At 42.9% G+C, this 20,476-nt stretch overlaps 1 protein-coding gene across 2 annotated transcripts in view; it reads left to right on the top strand.

Moving 5' to 3' along the window:
- WDR27 (WD repeat domain 27) overlaps nucleotides 1-20,476 on the top strand; it is a 286,735-nt gene that overhangs the window by 54,800 nt on the left and 211,459 nt on the right. For both annotated transcript variants that reach the window (XR_005661263.1, XM_029048637.2), the window contains exons 13-17: nucleotides 4,999-5,081; nucleotides 8,875-8,953; nucleotides 14,131-14,208; nucleotides 15,800-15,897; nucleotides 19,563-19,652. Coding sequence is in view for 1 of the 2 variants with exons in the window: in XM_029048637.2 (XP_028904470.1) it covers nucleotides 4,999-5,081; nucleotides 8,875-8,953; nucleotides 14,131-14,208; nucleotides 15,800-15,897; nucleotides 19,563-19,652 (428 nt within the window). In the remaining variant the exon portion in view is untranslated. The remainder of the gene's footprint in view (nucleotides 1-4,998; nucleotides 5,082-8,874; nucleotides 8,954-14,130; nucleotides 14,209-15,799; nucleotides 15,898-19,562; nucleotides 19,653-20,476) is intronic.

Genomic DNA, 20,476 nt, shown 5'->3' with positions numbered 1-20,476 from the left:
CCTTTCATACATACTGTATTGTGTTGAGATGAGCATTACCTTTACTGTTAAGTGTGATTGATCGGTGACAGTGGTGAACCTGCTTGAGAAGCTGGACATGTCTTTGGTATTAAGTTCTGGTCTTCCAGTCAGAAAGAAGATTGATTCACTTTGGTTTTGTAGACCTCCCCATTTTGTCTGCCAATTTCCAGTAGGAAATACTGGTCTTAACTATTCAACTTTCATCTTTGAGAAGCAGCGTGGCCTAGTGGATAGAGCACGGGCCTGGGAGTCAGAAGGACCTTGGTTCTAGTCCTGTCTCCACCACTTGTCTACTGTGTGACCTTGGGCAAGTCACTTTACTTCCCTGGGCCGTAGTTACCTCATCTGTAAAATGGAGAATGAGACTGTGAGCCCCATGTGGGACAGGGACCGTGTCCTACCCTATTTGCTTGTATCCACCCCGGTGCTTAGAACAGTGCCTGGAACATAGTAAGCACTTATCAAATACCACTATTATTATTATTATTACTAATAATAATAACTTTCTATTTTTTGGACAATAAGCTTGATGATATTCTTTCATTCAATCGGTCATATTTATCAAGTGCTGAATGTTTGCAAAGCACTGTGCTAAGTGACACTTTCATGGTTTGGTATCCATGGTGGCTTATCAAAGAGATATCATCCTAGACTTATAAATTGCAAGCAATATCATTATTCCTCCTCCCTCCTGAGAGGGCTCCGCATGCTCCAGTGAGGCCAGTAGCAATGAGAGCACAGTTCCTTAACTGCTTTCCAGTTTACATTCCCTGCCTCCCTCAACAACATTTAAAATTTAAAATTTAAATTTACATTAAACAAACAAAACATTTAAAATTTACAGCAGGTACCCAGTTCTGCAAGCTAGGCAATGAGCTGTTCAGTGATGCCCAAATCTTTCAGGAGAGAGAAAACAGAATGGAAGAGGCCAGCAGTGTCCTTTGGGAGACTGCAAAACAGAGTGTGTTGGCCATGAAGCACCAAGCCCCATGTCAAGTTGGAGGTCTGCAAAGTTAGCATAGCTTCGGTCCCGCTTTGAGGCCTGGACCTGTTACAGAAGACAAACCTAGATCCCGGAGCAGTGTCTTGGGTGTCATCTTCAAGCCACATTCACCATCAAATGGCTAAAAGTCAGTTCCAAAATGCAACATCAAAGCAAACTTCACGGCCCCACAGTTCTGCTGGGTAGGACGAGGGGGGAAAAATGGATGACAGCGGTATAGCTGAGCCATGGCTCGATGGTAAGCTGAAATTGGGAAATTGGAAAGGAAGGAGGACGGGAAATGTTTTATGAAAAAATGAAACCAAGTCTCAAGTTGTACTGCATCCCAGCTGAAAGCGGGTGGTCAGTTGTCACCAATGGACCAGGATGGTACTACGTAATAAAAATGGAGCAGCTTTTTTTTGTGCCAAAGTTCCTTAACGATTGGGAAATGAGAAAGCAAATGTAAAAATGGCCAAAAAAAAAAAAAGCTGGAACATCAACATGGCAGCGTAACAAACGACAGCCTGATAGGGGTGTGTCTGTCTGTCTGTCTACCGTGCAATCAGGACTGTGGATTTCACTTAAGTATTTTCAGTCACTCTTGTGTCCGTAGGTGCTTCTGTTTTTTCTTTCTTTTCTTTGTACTTCACTTTTAACTGTCATACTTCAAAAATCATATCTGCCAAACAGTGCTTAGGTTTGAAGCCACTCCAGCCTTAAGGATGGAGCACAGTTAACACTGTCATTTAGGAGCCAGGACAGAATGATTCTGGCAGTGTGGATCAGTGTAATATCTTGGTGGTTTTCTCCACCAGCTCTAGCCTTTCTCTTGGAATTTGACCCTCTTTTTCATTGCCTGGGAAGCTTTTGGCTAAAATCCCAATTCCTAGTCCTAGTACCTTTCTCTCCAGTGGTGTCAGCTCAGGACTCTACCTAGGAAGTTGCTAGTGGGGGAGGTGGACAAGGGTGAAAACCCAAGGGAGAGTAGTGTTTGGTTTATGTAGTGCAGTGTTTATGGGAAGCAGTATGGTGTAATGGATAGAGCACGGGCCTGGGAGTCAGAAAGTCAGGGGTTTTAATCTCAGTCTGGCCACTTGTCTGCTCTGTGACCTTGGGCAAGTCTTTGGGCCTCAGTTACTTCATCTCTAAAGTGGGGATTGAGACTGTAAGTCCCATGTGGGACAAGGACTGTGTCCAACCCGATCTGCTTGTATCCTCCCCAGAGCTTAGGACACTGCCTGGCACATAGTAAGCGCTTAGCAAATACCACAACTAACAACTATGACTCTTTTGTGACAGTGGGCAAGCTGGGAGGTTAAAAAGCAGTAGTCAACCCTCTCCTCCTGTCACCCTTCTCTCAGAAACAAGACCAGGATAGGGATGGACCCTTAAATCAAAGTTTCTTGGAACAAAATTACTGGAGTTCTTTATGAGTAATAATAATAATAATGGCATTTATTAAGTGCTTACTATGTGCTAAGCTCTGTTCTAAGTGCTGGGGTAGATATAAGCTAATCAGGTTATCCCACGTGGGACTCACAGTCTTGATCCCCATTTTACAGATGAGCTAACTGAGCAACAGAGAAATGAAAGTGATTTGCCCAAGGTCACAAAGCAGACAAGTGGTGGAGCTGGGATTCGAACCCATGACCTCTGACTCCCAAGCCCGTTCTCTTTCCACTAAGCCACGCTGCTTCTCTTAACCCTCTCCACCCACAGTGCCAATTTCCCCAGGGTCTCCGAACTTCTCGTTCCTCCACAGGCTTTGGAGAGGACCAACATTTTATTTTTTGCCCAAAGCACTACATTTTCTAGTTATGATTCTGTTAGTGTCCCTGGAATCTACCTTTCTTTTCACAATGCCCCTAGCCTCACCTTCCCAGTTCGGAATGGTGAAACCAAGGGAAATCAAGATATACACTCATTAACTTTATCTCTCTATCTGTGTCCTGCTTGCTGGGTTCTCTTATTAATTCTTAAATATCATGTATGGGTGGAAGGTGTATTTTTCTGGGGCCCTAGTGTGCTCTTCTGGTTCTCGGATAGAGAACCCAAGATCTCCCAGTCCCCTAGGACGATGGCTAGGATACATAAAAGGTGCATTTCCTCAAAAACTCAGGAATTATTCACCTCTGTTAACCATCTGCAATTCACGCTTGTCTTGATGTGCAGCCTGGTGCATTGTTTGCAGTCGTTTTAAGAAGTTATTAGCCTCGTTAAACCACACAGCCTTAAGAAAAGCACATCTCCTCCAAGGGGCCTTCCCCGACTAAGGCCTCAATTCCTCTCTCCTGCTTTCTTCTGTATCACCCTTGAACTTGGATTTGTACCCTTTATTCACCTCTCCCTTAGCCTCACAGTACTTATGTCCATATCTGTAAAGTATTCATTTATATTAATGTCTGTCTCCCCAACTAGACTGTAAGCTCGTTGCGGGCAAGGAATGTGTCTACCAGCTCTGTAATATTGTACTCTCCCAAGCTCTTAGTACAGTTTACACTGTATACTCTTAGTACAGTGCTCTGCATATAGTAAGCACTCAATAAATTCATTTACAGACTGATTGATTAAGTTATAAGTCATTCATGTACGTGGATGACATAATGTACAAGTAAGGGAAGGACTCCCTTGGTGAATTCATTCGCTCCCACGGGTTCAACTATCATGTCTAATCAGATGACACCCAAATCTACATCTCCTCCCCTGTTCTCTCCCCGTCCCTCCAGGCTCGTATCTCCTCCTGCCTCCAGTATCTCTCCACCTGGTTGTCTGCCTGCCACCTAAAAGTCAACATGTCCAAAACTGAGCTCCTTATCTTCCCTCCCAAACCCTGTCCTCCCCCTGACTTCCCTGTCACTGTGGACAGCATTACCATCCTTCCCGTCTCACAGGCCCGCAACCTTGGTGTCGTCCTTGACTCAGCTCTCTCATTCACCCCACACATCCAATCCGTCACCAACACCTGCCGGTCTCACCTTCACAATATCACCAAGATCTGCCCTTTCATCTCCATCCAAACTGCTACCTTGCTGATACCAGTTCTCATAATATCCTGACTGGATTATTGTGTCAGCCTCCTCTCTGTTTTCCCTTCCTCCTATCTCTTCCCACTCCAGTCTATTCTTCATTCCGCTGCCCGGATCATCTTCCTACAGAAACGCTCTGGGCATGTCACTCCCCTCTTCAAAAACCTCCAGTGGTTGCCTATCAACCTTTGCACAAAACAAAAACTCCTCACTCTTGGCTTCAAAGCTTTCCATCACCTTGCCCCCTCCTACCTCTCCTCCCTTCTCTCTTTCTACTGCCCACCCTGTACACTCCGCTCCTCTGCCGCTCACCTCCTCATGGTCCCCCATTCAAGCCTGTCCCACCGTCGACCCCTGGCGCACGACCTACCGCTGTACTGGAATGCCCTCCCTCCTCACATACGCCAAACTAACTCTCTTCCCCTCTTCAAAGCTCTACTGAGAGCTCATCTCCTCCAGGAGGCCTTCCCAGACTTAGCCCCCCTTTCCCTCTGCTCCTCCTCCCCTCCCCCCTGCTCTTCCCCCTTCTCCTTCCCTCAACACTGTGCTCATTCGTAAATATTATTTATTACCCTATTTATTTTGTTGATGAGGTGTATATCTCCTTGATTCTGTTTATCTTGATGATGTTGTCTTGTTTTGTTCCGTTTTGCTTTGCTGTCTGTCTCCCCCGTTCAGACTGTGAGCCCGTTATTAGGCAGGGATTGTCTCTATCTGTTGCCGAATTGTATATTCCAAGTGCTTATTTCAGTGCTCTGCACATAGTAAGCACTCAATAAATACTATTGAATGAATGAATGAAATTAATGAACAAAGTTAGAGATGTTGGTATGTGCATCTTCAGCCAGAGGGGTGAATTTGAAGGCCAGTAATTCCCACTCCCCCAACTATCTCAAGGTACCATCCTCTGACCTGTTGGACTGATCCTGAATGTCATTTCTCTTAGTCTCATGCTTTTATTTTCAGTTGTGGTCTCTTACCTACTTCTCCCCTGTGTGTTGGAACTGCTAAAAAGAAAACCATCCAGCCAGGCAGCCAAAAAAAATCTGGTCAGTATAAGCATGTTTTAAAGTAGTAAATGAATGTTTAGGGTATTCATAATATTGTTTTTAATGTACCTGGTATTTTAGTTTTGCCAACTTAAAAATGTTATGCATTTTTCAAGCCATGAAGATGTTTTAGCTTTTTAATTAGCTCTAAGCCCATTTTTAGCTTGTAAATAATAAGGTTTTTAGTTTTTTTAATATGTTTCCACATTTTGAAGTGTATTTTGACAAGTACTTCAAGAAGTCAATCTATTTTAAAAACTTATATTTTGAAGAAATAAAATCTGCAGTCAGAGCCATTAAACATTGCAATTCACATGGATCTGAAGGCATTCCTTTAGAAAGCTAGCAACCAAGAGATGATCAGTACTATTGATTGGTAATTTGTACATCTCTGTAATTTTATTTATTTGTATTGATATAATAATAATAATAATAATAATAATCTTGGTATTTGTTAAGTGCTTACTATGTGCCGAGCACTGTTCTAAGCGCTGGGGGAGATACAGGGTAATGAGATTGTCCCATATGAGGCTCACAGTCTTCATCCCCATTTTACAGATGAGGGAACTGAGGCCCAGAGAAGTGAAGTGACTTGCCCACAGTCACACAGCTGACAAGTGGTGGAGCCGGGTTTCAAACCCATGATCTCTGACTCCCAAGCCCGAGCTCTTTCCCCTGAGCCACGCCGCTTCTCTGTCTCTCCCCCCCGCCCCCCGTAGACTGTAAGTTCGTTGTGGTCCGGGAATGTCACTGTTTATTGTCGTACTGTACTTTCCCAAGCACTTAGCCCACAGTAAGCTCTCATAAACACAACTGAATGAATGAATGAATGAATGAATGAATAGTAATCCTCAGATATTTGCATGAGCTCATCACAGATTTCCAGTACTGGGATTTGGATCTTACGGCAGGCACAGATTTTCCCAGGATCAGGTACACTAGCCTAATGATTGAGTCAAGAAGCATGCCAGTGTTTCTACAAGCAAATCACAATTTTATTGATTTATTCTCTGTCTTCCTATAGTTCCCTAAATGTAGTCATGCACAGTCATATCTCCTTGCAGACACACACTCACATTCTTAGTGGTCCAGGCTCAGGGCGAGGTGATGATCAGAAGCTGGGAAACCACCATGCATGGAGTTTCAGTTGATGGAGCGGTTCCAAAGGTCTCGGCCCATATGCACGCTTTCTATACCGTTCCTGTCTATGAGTGTTCAGCCTGCTTATGCACCAGATAGTTGTCATATCTCTTCTTCTCTTTTCTTCCTCTGGGACTGACTGGTGCAGTTCTTCAGCTATTGCTGAGTGCCCTGTGAGTATACCAACATTTCAGGGGCTCTGCCACTTGTCAGCTGTGTGACTTTGAGCAAGCCACTTAACTTCTCTGGGCCTCAGGTACCTCATCTGTAAAATGGAGATTAAGGCTGTGAGCCCCATGTGGGACAACCTGATTACCTTGTATCTATTTCAGTGCTTAGAACAGTGCTTGGCACATAGTAAGCGCTTAACAAATACCATCATTATTATTATTATTCCATTAGCCAAATTACTCATCAGGAACATTTCACAGGAATCATCTACAGCTAGATGGGTAGGATGCATCGGTGTGCATTTCTCTATAGTCTTCTCCGAAGTCTTCTGTCCCTTTTAGCCAGAGCTTATTCATCTTCTTCAACATTCACTTTCGCATTCATCAGTCAGTCAGTCATATTTATTGAGTGCTGCTGTGTGCAGAGCACTGTACTAAGCCCTTTGGAGAGTACAGTATTACAATGTAACAGACACATTCCCTGCCCACAATGAGCTTACAGTCTAGGGGGGAGACAGACATTCATATAAATAAATACATCCAGCATACCCATATACCCTCTGAAATTTATGACATGCTCTTCTCCATTTAATGGAGCCCTAAAGAAATGCCATGGAGCTTCAAAATGTACTGCATCCAAAAATGGGATAAGGCTGACTGAGGATACTACTGCTTTCTATAGTTGGCAAGATTCTGGCCAGCTGAAGAATCAGTCAGTCAATCAGTGGTATTTATTGAACGTTTACTGTGAGCTTGGGAAAATACAAAACAACTGAATTGGTATGAGAAGTGGAGTGGTGTAGAGGATAGAGCATGGGCCTGCAAATCAGAACGTCATGGGTTCTAATCCTGGCTCTGCTACTTGTCTGCTGTGTGACCTTGGGCAAGTCACTTCACTTTTCTGAGTCTCAGTTACCTCATCTGGAAAATGAGGATTGAGATTGTGAGCCTCACATGGGATAGGGATTGTGTCCACTGTGGCTTGCTTGTATCCATCCCAGCATTTAGAAGAGTCCCTGGCACATAGTAAGTGCTTAACAAATACCATTATTATTATTTTTTAATTATTATTAATAATAATAGATGCAATCCCTGCCCACAGGGACCTTACAGTCTAAAGGAGGAGGCAGACACTAAAATAAATGTGGTACCTGTATTTGTAAATGGTATTTATTAAGGGCTTACTCTGTGCTAGACACTTTACTGAGCACTAGGGTAGGTAGAAGGTAATCACATTAGACACAATCCATATCCCACAGAGGGCTCACAGACTTAATCTCTATTTTACTGATCAGGTAACTAAGGCACAGATAAATTAAGTGCCTTGCCTGAGGTCACCCAGCTGGCAAGTAGCAAAGCTGGTCCTTTGACTTTCACATTCATGCTTTTCTATGAGGCCACAATGCTTCTCCCTTCCCATTCCCAATCTCTCTCAACCTCTTTCTCTGCCTCCCACCGTCTAACTGTGGGAGTTTTCATCTATACCCACTCTCTTGGAGCCCTGCCTCCTCTCCAGCTCTGCCTCCTTTCCATCTCTGTCTTCTCCCCAGCCCTGCCTTCTCTCCATCTCTGTCTTCTTCCCAACCCTATGCTCCCACTTCTTCAACTACCATCACTATGCAGATGATTCCCAAATTTGCTTTCTCCACTCTCTGACCTCTCTCCTTCTCTGCAGTTTCACATTTCTTGTTGCCTTCAAGACATCGCCCCTTGGATGTCCCACCAATACTTCAAGCTTAATATTCCCAAAATAGAACGCTTCATCTTCCCACCCAAATCCTGTCCTCCCCGTCTTTCCTCTCACCACTACTTTCCCCATCTCACAAGCTCGTAACCTTGTTATTACACTTGACTTATATGTCTTATTCAGCCCACAGATTCGACATGTCACCATATCGTGTTGATTCCACCTTCACAACATCGCTTAAATCAGCCCTTTTCTCTCCATCAAAATTGCTACTACTCTGATCACTTATAATAACCTGTCTTGACTACAGCATCAGCCTCCTCACTGACCTCCCTTTCTCCTATCTGTCCACCCCCACATATTATCCATACTACATTCTCCTGCATGGATCATTTTTCTAAGAACACATTTAGCCCACATCTTTTCACTCCTCAAGAACCTTCAGTGGTTGCCCATCCACCTCTGAATCAGAACAGAAACTCCTTGCCATCAGCTTTAAAGCACCCAATCAGCTCCCTCCCTCCTATCTTATCTCACTGATTTCCTACTACAACCAAGCCTGTATGCTTCACTCCTCCAATGCCGATCTACCCATTTTATTTTGATCTCGTCTATTGTGTCTTTCACTCCTAGTTCAAGTCCCCCCTCTGATGTGGAACTTCCTCCCCCTCCATATAGGACAGACCACCTCTTTCTCCATTGTTTCTTCCCCAACTTAACGAAATAGTGTCATTTTCATAATAAAGGTGCCATGCTAAGCAACATTTTGTTAACTTTTCAAATTGCCTTAATTCAGATGCAAAGAAGAAAATAAAAGACCAACCTTTGGTTTTTCACAATAAAGTTCAATCATCGGGTTATCTGTCCTTGCCACGGTGAGTAGGATGTCGGTAGTACATATGTTTAAAAATTTTAGCATTCATACATACCCTATGATGCAGTTGTGGTTGTATCATGAACAGCTGTAGCATCCGTTACATTTTCCTATAGGCTTACATAATATAAACGGGATCCATTCCAAAACCTCTGGAATACTATGACGTTCCTTCAATCAGTCATATTTATTCAGTCGTATTTATTGAGTGCTTACCATGTGCAGAGGACTAAGCACTTGGGAGAATGGAAGAGTTGATAGACAGGTTTCCTGCTTGATCTAAATTCTTTGACGTTAAGTATCACTGAACTATCACTAACTCTTTGATCAGGTAATTCAAAGCATAATATCACAGCATTAAATAAATTTGGATCTATAGAATAATTATGAATCATTGCAGAAGGCAGTGTAAGTAGAAGCTTTTTCTGCTAATAGTGGAAGTGGTTTTTCAATTTGATGAAGAGTCTGTCAACTTTATATTGAGTAATACCCTTCTTATTGTCCTCACAGAGTATCCTGTAACACACAACTCCTTCTAAACATTCATTCAATCAGTCATTCAATTGAATTTATTGAGCGCTTACTTCAACTCCTCTTTCCATCAGGTGTTTCTTCAATCATTTTTGTAAATTCATTTGCTTACTTAAAAATTGATGCAAGACTTCCTAATCTAAAAAAATAAAAAAAAGAACTTTAAAAAATGGTAATAATAATAATAATGTTAGTATTTGTTAAGCGCTTACTATGTGCCGAGCACTGTTCTAAGCGGTGGGGTAGAAACAGGGGAATCAGGTTGTCCCACGCGGGGCTCACAGTCTTAATCCCCATTTTACAGATGAGGTAACTGAGGCACCGAGAAGTTAAGTGACTCGCCCAAAGTCACACAGCTGACAAGTGGCAGAGCTGGGATTCGAACCCAAGACCTCTGACTCCAAAGCCCGTGCTCTTTCCACTGAGCCACGCTGCTTCTCTATAATGATGGCATTTGTTAAGCGCTTACTATTTGCAAAGCACTGTTCTAGGCTCTGGGGAGGATACAAGGTTCCCCATCATCAGGTTCTTCAGGTTGTCCCACGTGGAGCTCACAGGTCTTAATCCCCATTTTACAGTTGAGGGAACTGAGGCACAGAGAAGTTAAGTGACTTGCCCAAAGTCACACAGCTGACCTGCTACAGAGCTGGGATTTGAACCCATGACCTCTGAGTCCCCAGTCCATGCTCTGTCCACTGAGTCACGCTGCGCAGATAACTTTTTTATCTTGCAATAGATGATCAAACTGTCAAATATTGGCTGTTTCTCTGGATTGTATGTATTCACAGGCCCTTTTTGAACTGGTTCTTTATTTTATTAACGTGCTATCTTAATTCAACAACTCAGCCAAGATATAGACCACTGTAATTATGGGACCAGACCACTGGGGCAAATGAAAATACAGTAGTACTCGGCTAATAATCATTTGTGTGAGAAGCAGCATGGCTCAGTGGAAAGAGCCTGGGCTAGGGAGTCAGAGGTCATGGGTTCAAATCCCAGCTCTGCCACTTATCAGCTGTGTGATTGTGGGTAAGTCACTTAACTTCTCTGTGCCTTAGTTCCCTTATCTGTCAAATGGGGATGAAGACTGTGAGCCTCACATGGGACAACCTGATATCCCTGTATCTACCCCAGCGCTTAGAACAGTGCTCTGCACATAGTAAGCGCTTAACAAATACCAACATTATTATTATTATTATCATTTGCACTGAGAAAGTAAATTAGTCTCTAGGAATAAAGCATTCATCCCTAAAGTGATTAATTATTTGAGGCACAACATAGTCAATACTTGATTATTCCCACTAAAAGAAAGGAACGCCCCTCAGGATGGCATCTGGAGAGTTTCCAGTACTCTACAAGTCTCGGCTGTGGGAGGGAGAGTCAAGCAGAGGCCTACCCATTCCATTCCTAGCTTGGGCAGTGTCTAGCAAGTGGAAAGCAGTCTTCTACAAGTCATAACTCATCTGTGCTGGGCAGCAGTGGCACGGGAGAGAGTCGAGGGCAGAGACTCAAGTTTACTGCACGGAAGGAGGCAATGGTAAACCACTTGTGTGTTTTTACCAAGAAAACTCAATGGATCTACTACCGGAATGATTGCAGATGGAGGTGGGGCCTTTTGGGAGAGATGCGTCTGTGGAGTCGTTATGGGTCAGAAATGACTTGACAGCATAAGACAAGAAAAAAAAATGAACTATGGAACAATTGATATTAAAAAAAAGCAATTAAGCAATCAATCGATTGTATTTATTGAGCATTTACTTTGTTCAGAGCACTGAACTAAGCACTTGGGAGAGCACAATCTAACAGAATTAGCAGATATGTTCCCTGCTCAGGATGATCTTCTAGTCAGACAGACATTAATATGAATAAAGACATTAATATGAACAATGAATAAGGTCATCAGTTACTGCTACTTACTGAACACCTACTCTGTGCAGGACACTGAGCACTTGGAAGAGTACAGAGAGAAGTAAAACACACATTCCCTGCATTCAAGGAGCTTGCAATGTACATTCTCAGATAAACATATACTCAAGCTGGATCTATACAAGGCAAATCAAATATGTCTATAAAAGCCTAGGAGATGGAGAGACAGTGAAGGCTAGAGAGACTTCTCAGGAGAGGGAGGTAGGCAGAGACAGTGGGAGAGAGACCCGCTGTGGAGAGGAGCAGAGAGACCTGGATCCAGAAAGCGAGAGGGAGAGAGAAAGGAAGAGAAAGACAAGGTCTTGGACAAAGAGAGTTTTGGCAATGGCAAGATGAACAAAGACTTAAAAATAGGGAATGAGAGTGGGAAGGGAGACTAATAATAATAATTATGGGGCTTGTTTAGCACTTACTATGTAGCAAGCACTGTTCTAAGTGCTGGGATAGATATACGTTCACCAGGTTGGATAGAGTCCCTCTCCTACATGGGAGTCACACTCGAAATCCCCATTTTGAGGAGCAGCGTGGCTTAGTTGAAAGAGCAAGGGCTTGGGAGTCAGAGGACGTGAGTTCTTCTCCTTGTCTGCTATGTGACCTTGGGCAAGCCACATAACTTCTCTGTGCCTCAGTTACCTCATCTGTAAAATGGGGATTAAGACTGGGAACCCCACATGAGACAATCTGATTACCTGGTATCTACTCCAGTGCTTAGAACAGTGCTTGGCACATAGTAAGCGCTTTACAAATACCATTATTATTATTATTATTATTGTGGATATAGCATGGGGCTAGGAGTCAGAAAGTCATGGGTTCTAATCCAAGTCCTCTGCTGCTTGTCTGCTGTGTGACCTTGGGCAAGTCATTTCACCTCTCTGGGCATCAGTTCCCTCATCTGTAAAATGGGGATTAAAACTGTGAGCCCCATGTGGGACAGGGACTGTGTCACATCCGATTTGCTGGAATCTGCCCCACCGTGTAGTACAGTGCCAGGCACATAGTAAGTGCTTAATAAATATAATTTTTGTTGTTATTGTTATTATTTTACAGATGGGTTAACTGAGGCCCAGAGAAGTGAAGTGACTTCCCCAAGGTCACACAGCAGATAGTGGTGGGATTAGAACCCAGGTCCTTCTGACTCCTAGGCCCATGCTCTACCCACTAAGGCATGCTGTTTCTCTAAAGATCTTGCACCCCAGATAATAATAATAATTATGGTACTTGTTTAGCTTACCATGTGCCAGGCACTGTATTAAATACTGGGGTGATACAAGCAAATTGGGTTGGATACAGTCCCTGTCCGACCTGGGGCTCACAGTCCCAATCCCCATTTTACAGATGAGATGAGAAGCAGGGTGGCTATGAGAAGCAGCGTGGTTTAATGGAAAGGGCACGGGCTTGGGAGTCAGAGGTGGGTTTCAATCCCGGATCGGCCACTTGTCAGCTGTGTGACTTTGGACAAGTCACTAAGCTTTTCTGGGCCTCAGTTACCTCATCTGTAAAATGGGGATTAAGACTGTGAGCCCCACGTGGGACAACCTGTTTACCTTGTATCTACTCCAGCGCTTAGAATGGTGCTTGGCACATTGTAAGTGCTTAACAAAGACCATAATTATTATCATTATTATAACCAGAGAAGTGCCCGAGGTCACAAAGCAGACAAGTGGTGGAGCTGGGATCAGAACCCCTGACCTTCTGAATCCTAGGCCCATGCTCTGTCCACTACTCCATGCTGCTTCATGACGTATGGGACTTGAACCCACAACCCCAGTGCCTTATCCATTAGACTAGAAGATGAAGAGAGAAGCAGAAAGTTGAAGACTCACCACCTCCAAGCCTCCCTCTCTCTCTGTTTCTGTGCCTCCATAGAGATGGAAATAGAGAGACTTGGAAATTGAGAAAGACTTTAGAGGATAGAGGAGTGATGAAGAGAGTGACCAAATGGAAGGAGCCAGTCTTGGAGATGGAGAGAGAGAGAGAGAGAGAGAGCGCATTGACAGAAAGATAAGGACTTGGAAATAGAGAAGACTAATAGATGGAGATGGGCTAGAAAGAAGGAATCTTGCAGAAGGAGATGTGTTTTTGTTTTCATTCAATCATATTTATTGAGCGCTTACTGTGTGCAAAGAACGGTACTAAGCTCTTGGGAAGGTACAATACCGCAATAAAAGAGACAATCCGTGCCAACAAGGAGCTCACAGTCTTAATCTTGTTATTTTGTTACTCATTAACGAATTGCATGGCTTGAAAGACTAATAGCCATATCTGTAAACCAAATGTTCTTTTACTAACCAGATCAAAATTGAATTTGAGCTTTCTGTATAAATATAGTGAATTATATACAAAGCCAAGTCTTTTTCCAAATTATCCACTCATGTAAATACCATCCTGTCTCCTTGCTCCACCATCAGCTTTTAGTTTGTGTTTGTATAAAATACACTTCATTTTGACTGGTTGAAAGATTCATAATTGAAATACTGTGAGGGGAAGCATACTGATTATTTTTTGTGTTTCAGATGCTCTCACTTAACTGGAATTGTTCGATTTGTTTCACTCTGCACACAGTAAGCGCTCAATAAATACCATCGACTGATTGCTCCTATTAATGATAAAGGTTGTTAAGTATGTGAGTGAAACACATGACAAAATACCTCAGTATTACAGCAAACCGTATTTCTCTGCATATTTTAAAAGGTCACAAAAACTAAATTTTCTTTCCAACAGAAGAACTATGTTTTCACCAAAAATTAACAGAAGTAAAGATAATGGAAAATCTTCAAAACCAAGAACCAGTTGCCAGTGGTATGTAACACCATTGTGCATTAGACAAAAAGTAAAAACAGTTACTTTTCATGTAATTAGCAGGTAATTTTCAAGCGAATGGCTTTAAGAAAGTGCTTAGTTATGTAATACAATCGTTCTACTCTGTTCAACTCTTTCATATCCAGAAGCAGAGGGGTCTGGTGGAACAAGCACCTGAGTTCTAATACTGGCTTTGCCACCTGACTGCTGTGTGACCTTGGGCTGGTCACTTATTTTCTCTGTGCCTTAGTTTCCTCACCTGTGTAGGCAGAGGTTGTGTCGGTTAGATTTTTGTGTTATTCCCTCCCAAGCACTTAGTAAGCGTTCAATACATTTGATCAATTAATTAAATGGGAGTTCAATTCATGTTCTTCTTCCTATTTAGATTATTAGCCCCATGTGGGACAGGGGCTATGTATGACCTGATTATCTTGTATCTATTGCTCTACTTAGTTCAGTTCTTGGCACATAGCAACTGCTTAACAAATACCACAGAAATACCTTGGTATTTGTTAAGCACTTTCTATGTGTCAAGCACTGTTCTAAGCCCTGGGGTAGAGACCAGGATATCAATTTGTACACAGTCCCTATCTTGCATGGGGTTCACAGTGTAGGTTGGAGGGAGTATAATTTAATTCCCATTTGGCATATGAGGAAACTGAGGCAGAGAGGTGAAGTTACTTGCCTATGGTCACACAACAGAGAAGTGGCAGAGCCTGGATTTGAACCCAGGGCTTTTGACTCCCAGGCCTGTGCTCTTTCTGGGGGGCGGTGGCCACGGGGCTTCTCTAATATTATTATCATTATTATTACTTGCAAAAAAGGAAGCACGGTGTAAATTGCTACATGATAATACAATTTGAAACATGTTTCTGTTAAAAATTTCCATTTTTTACAGTGCTGATTTTTAAAAGCTTTTTTCTAAGTACATTGCATTAAATAATTCTTAGAAAGCACTTTAAAGAGAACAATTCCATCAAAACAGTAGGTATTTAATCCAAATCAGGTCATTTGCAAAATATATTAAACTTGGTGAAATCTCATTTTATAGCAAAAAACTGCACTGACTCCACTTTCATTTACCAATACCTACCTTCCCTTGCCTACCCATTACACCATCTGCTGCTGCTCTCCATAGCAGTAAGCTAAGGGAGCATAAGCATTTTCCTTTAGCAAATGTATATAACAGGACAGTCCTCCAAAAGTTTCTCATGGGAGCATAATTAAGAGAAAATAGGAAGGAGAGAACTGTATATTGTAGGCCCATTTGATGGATGACAGACCCATTCTAATTTTAATTTGTTCTCCTAAGGTGAACTGCTTAGTAATTCATGCTTGTTATTACAAGTGAAATTAAAAAATATACCTTAGCCAATCTGCATCAGTTTATGCTGAACATAGTACTTCTTGGCCTTTTCTAGATAGAGGGGTATGTGGTAGTGATGCAGGAATTTATTATTTTTTATTTTGGAATGAAGTTAAGAAAGCTAGCTTGATTTTTGCAAAAATGTGGGGAAAAATTCCCCTTCTGGCATGATTGTGTTTGTGAATTCTTTACTTTTTATTTTGATCATTTCTTTGTTTCTTAAAGGAAAGAATATTCATTGGAGAGTTCAGCTCCAACCGAGACTAGCAGACAGATACCTGTAGACCATAAACCAACAGCTATATACTCCATTCAGTATTCAGGTTTGTGCAGAACAGTCCCAAGAGGAGAAATAAACCTATTTTTTTCCTACAAAGTATCTTATCAATGCATCATCATTATCAGTATTTATTGAGTGCCTGCGATAGGCACATGAGAGCCTTCAATAAAAGTAGAAGAAAAAATCTCTTCTCCCAAGGAACTGATGGGTTTATGGAGGTTTCTTCTTTCCCTGCTCCCTCCCCTCTAACCCCTCCCCCCACCTCATGCGCAACCTGGAATTAAAAAAACAGATACAAATGGTAATAACAAAAGTAAGAAATACATAAGTAAACCAATTAAAATGACAGTTTAATTACTCCATGCCCAGAAACCCCACTACACAAAACCTAACAAAATGACATTTGTTAAGCTCTTACTATGTGCCAGACACTGTACTAAGCGCTGGAGTAGATACGAGCTAATCAAGTTGGCCACAGTCCCTGTCCCACATGGGGCTCACAGTCTTAATCCACATTTTACAGATGAGGAAACTTTGGCACAGAGAAGTTAAGTGACTTGCCCAAGGTCACAGAACACACGAGCTGGAGGACGGGATTAGAACCCAGGTCCTTCTGACTCCCAGGTCCGTCCCCTACTCTATCCACTGGGCCAAGCTTCTTCTAATTCAAAGCAGAATTCAAAGTAGTCCCCACATTCTGCTAACTAGGCATGTGCTGTCCAATAACACAAGGGAAAAGAGATAGAAAACAAAATAAAAGAGGCCAGCATGGTCTTGGGAAGACCAGAAGAGAGAGTGTGATGACAACGAGGCATTCCGCTCTGCACCAAGTTCAATCGCGTTTTATCAGTGGGATCCAGAAATCCGTATCCCGATCAAATGGCAAGAAAAGACTGTCCCTGGCACCTTGCCCACGGTCACAGCTGGCACCCCTCTAAGACTGCCCGCAACGTCCGTGTCATCTTTGACTCGTCTCTCTTGTTCACCCCAGACATCCACCCTTACCAAGACCTGCCGGTCTCACTTCTACAATATCGCCAAGATCCGCCCTTTCCTCTCCACCCAAACGGCTACCTTACTGCTACGGGCTCTCGTTATATCCCGGCTAGACTACTGTGTCGGCCTTCTCTCTGATCTCCCTTCCTCCTCTCTCACCCCGCTCCAGTCTATTCTTCACTCCGCTGCCTGGCTCATCTTCCTGCAGAGACGATCTGGAAATGTCACTCCCCTTCTTAAACACCTCCAGTGGTTGCCTATCAACCTCCGCTCAAAACAAAAACTCCTCACTCTAAGCTTCAAGGCTCTCCATCACCTTGCCCTTTCCTACCTCTCCTCCTTCTCTCTTTCTACTGCCCACCCCGCACACTCCACTCCTCTGCCGCCCACTTCCTCACCATCCCTCGGTCTCGCCTATCCCGCCGTCGACCCCCGGGCCACGTCCTCCCCTGGAATGCCCTCCCTCCTCACTTCCCGACAATCTAATTCTCTTCCCCTCTTCAAATCCCTACTTAAAGCTCACCTCCTCCAAGAGGCCTTCCCAGACTGAGCTCCCCCCTTTTCCCTCTGCTCCCTCTACCCGCCCTTCACCTCTCCGCAGCTAAACCCTCTTCTCCCCCCTTTCCCTCTCCTGTCCCACCCCCTCAGCACTGTACTCGTCCGCTCAACTGGATATATCTTCATCACCCTATTTATTTTGTTTATTTTGTTTAATGAGATGTACATTACCCTGATTCTATTTATTTGCCATTTTTTTTATATGTTCTTCCCCTTGATTCTATTTACCGCCATTATTCTTGTCTGCCTGTCTCCCCCGATTAGACTGTAAGCCCGTCAAAGGGCAGGGACTGTCTCTGTTGCCGACTTGTACATTCCAGGCACTTAGTACAGTGCTCTGCACATAGTAAGCGCTCAATAAATACTATTGAATGAATGACTGTAAGCTCGTTGAGGGCAGAGAATGGGTCTACCGATTGTATTGGAGTGGACAGTGCTTACTACTGTGTTCCGTATGTGTTCAATAAATACTGTTTAAAAAAAGACAAGATAACCAAAAATCCGATCCCCAAAGAGTCAGCTCGTCAGCATTACAGTAACGTGAAAAGAATGGATGACAGCCGGATAGAATGGGTGTGGTATGGGAGGTAAAAAGAGGCACAGCCCCTCAAAGGGCAGTATAAATGTTTTAAAGATATGGTGAAGCCCAGTTTAAAACAATATGCTATTACAGTGGACTTTTGGGTGACACCCCATCAGACTGACCAGTCTGGTGGGCAGAGAGCAGGAGAGGGCTTGTCCTCCTTGAGCTAAGTCGGGGTAACACCTGGGCTGTTAGGAGACAGAGAGAGACAGTGCAGATGGACCCAAGTGGGGACAAACCCATAAGCATGGCATAGTGGACAGAGCACCGACCTGGGAGTCAGAAGGTCATGGGTTCCAATCCCAGCTCTGCCACTTGTCTGCTGTGTGACCTTGGCCAAGTCACTTAACTTCTCTGTGCCCCAGTTATCCCATCTGTAAAATGGGGATTGAGACTGTGAGCCCTATGTGGGACAAGGGACTGTGTCCAACCCAATTTGCTTGGATCCACCCCAGCACTTAATACAGTGCCTGGCACATAGTAAGCGCTTAACAAATACCATCATCATTATTATTATTTATAACACGGCAAAGCAGGAGGATTTGACAGTCTCTACATTGGTCTTTCACCCGTATCTACATTCATTTGTAGGACCTCATCGTTCATTCATTCAATAATATTTATTGAGCGCTTAGTGTGTGCAAAGCACTGTACTAAATACTTTGGAGAGTACAATATAACAATAAACAGAAAACAGACACATTCCCAGCCCAAAACAAACTTACAGTCTAGAGGAGAAGATAGGCATTATAGGGTCATCTTCACATATCTGGAACAAATATATACATGCCAACCTGCATTTCTGTGTGTGTATCTACTCAGCCTTATAAAATCGCTAAAAATAGCCAAAATAATCAAATCTGGCTAATTTGCGCAGGAATAGAATTAATCCCCTTGCTCCCTAGAGGCCCTTTTTTCCTGCTGAGTGTCTGAGTTGAAAGGAGCAAATGGCCTGTAATAATAATAATGATTGTATTTGTTTAACACTTACTAACTTACTGTACTAAGCACTGTACTAAGCCAAGCACTGTACTAAGCGCTGGGGTGGTTACAAACAAATCGGTTTGGACGCAGCCCCTGGCTCACGTGGGGTTCACGGTCTCAATCCCCATTTTACGGATGAGGTAACTGAGGCATAAAGGAGTAAATCTGTACGTTGTTGAGGGATGTATTTTCAGCAAGCTTTCCACCGTGGATTACTAAAGGAAAACTAAGGATATATGGTAAAAAGTTAGCGATATTAAATAGCCCACCTCTCTACCTATCAGAATGGATAAGGAGGCCAAATATCTAGTTAGATGGTTCACTCCTTGAAGGCAGGGATTGTGTTTTTTCCAGCTAGAGTAGTCTCCCTCGAGTTCACTGCCTATTTAGGAAATACTCTTGATTGATCCTATTAATCAATTAATGGCATTGATTGAATGCTAACTATGTGCAGAGCACTGTACTAAGCACTTGGGAAACTACAATACAACAGAATTAGCAAATAAGTTCCCTGTCAGAGATTGAGTACTGGAGTGGATTGGTCTGACCCATGGTGACGTTTCTTCTTTCTCTTTCTCTTTCTATAGGAGATGGTCAGCATTTGGCTTGTGGGTTGGCTAATCAGTCCTTACTGGTATTTGATTCCAATCTTTCTAAAACTCCAGCTGTATTTTCAGGTAAGCTGCTAAACTGGACCCAGCACAATCTTTTGTGTGAATTGATAACCGCCACTTTTATCTCTTCCCCAGACAGCTAATTCTTGCTCTGGGAAGTAGTGTTGGGGCTGAGTACAATATAACAACAGACACATTCCTGTCCACAACAAGCTTACCTTCTAGAGTTGACTGAATGTCTTCTAGACTGTGAGCCCGATCTATCTCTTGCCGAATTGTACTTTCCAAGCGCTTAGTACAGGGCTCTGCACAGAGTAAGCGCTCAATAAATAAGATTGAATGAATGAATGCCTTTCTCCTGTAGAAGATTTAACCATATGGGACTTATGTCTTTAGTATTATACATTTTGTATCCTTTGAATCTGTAACTTTTTAAAAACATTAGTATTTAGTGCCTGTTTATGTAAAGGAGTCCAAGTGCTAAATCTTTATATTTTTCAGAATGTAATTGTCTCGGGACCTATGTATGTGTACCTCTCAGTTTCTGTGTGGATGTGTTTTGAGAGGGTGGATGAGAGACAAGTTTTCTTTGCAATAATTGGTTAGTTTCTTTTGTTGATGGTTTCATTTACTTGCTGTTGCACATTTGCTGAATATTTTTCATCTTGTTGCCATTGGCCACCCAGCTAATAAGTCTTTCAATCAATGTTATTTATTGAGTGCTTAGATGGATAGATCACAGGTCTGGTAGTCAGAAGGACCTGGGTTCAAACCTTGGCTCTGCCACCTGTCTGCTCTGTGACCTTGGGCAAGTCACTTAACTTCCCTGTGCCTCAGTTCCCTCATCTGTAAAATGGGAATTAAGACTGTGACTATGGTAGATGGAC

Source organism: Ornithorhynchus anatinus, chromosome 21, assembly GCF_004115215.2.
Source record: "Ornithorhynchus anatinus isolate Pmale09 chromosome 21, mOrnAna1.pri.v4, whole genome shotgun sequence".
Taxonomy (NCBI): Eukaryota; Metazoa; Chordata; class Mammalia; order Monotremata; family Ornithorhynchidae; genus Ornithorhynchus; species Ornithorhynchus anatinus.
This window is presented reverse-complemented; position numbering and strand designations above follow the sequence as displayed.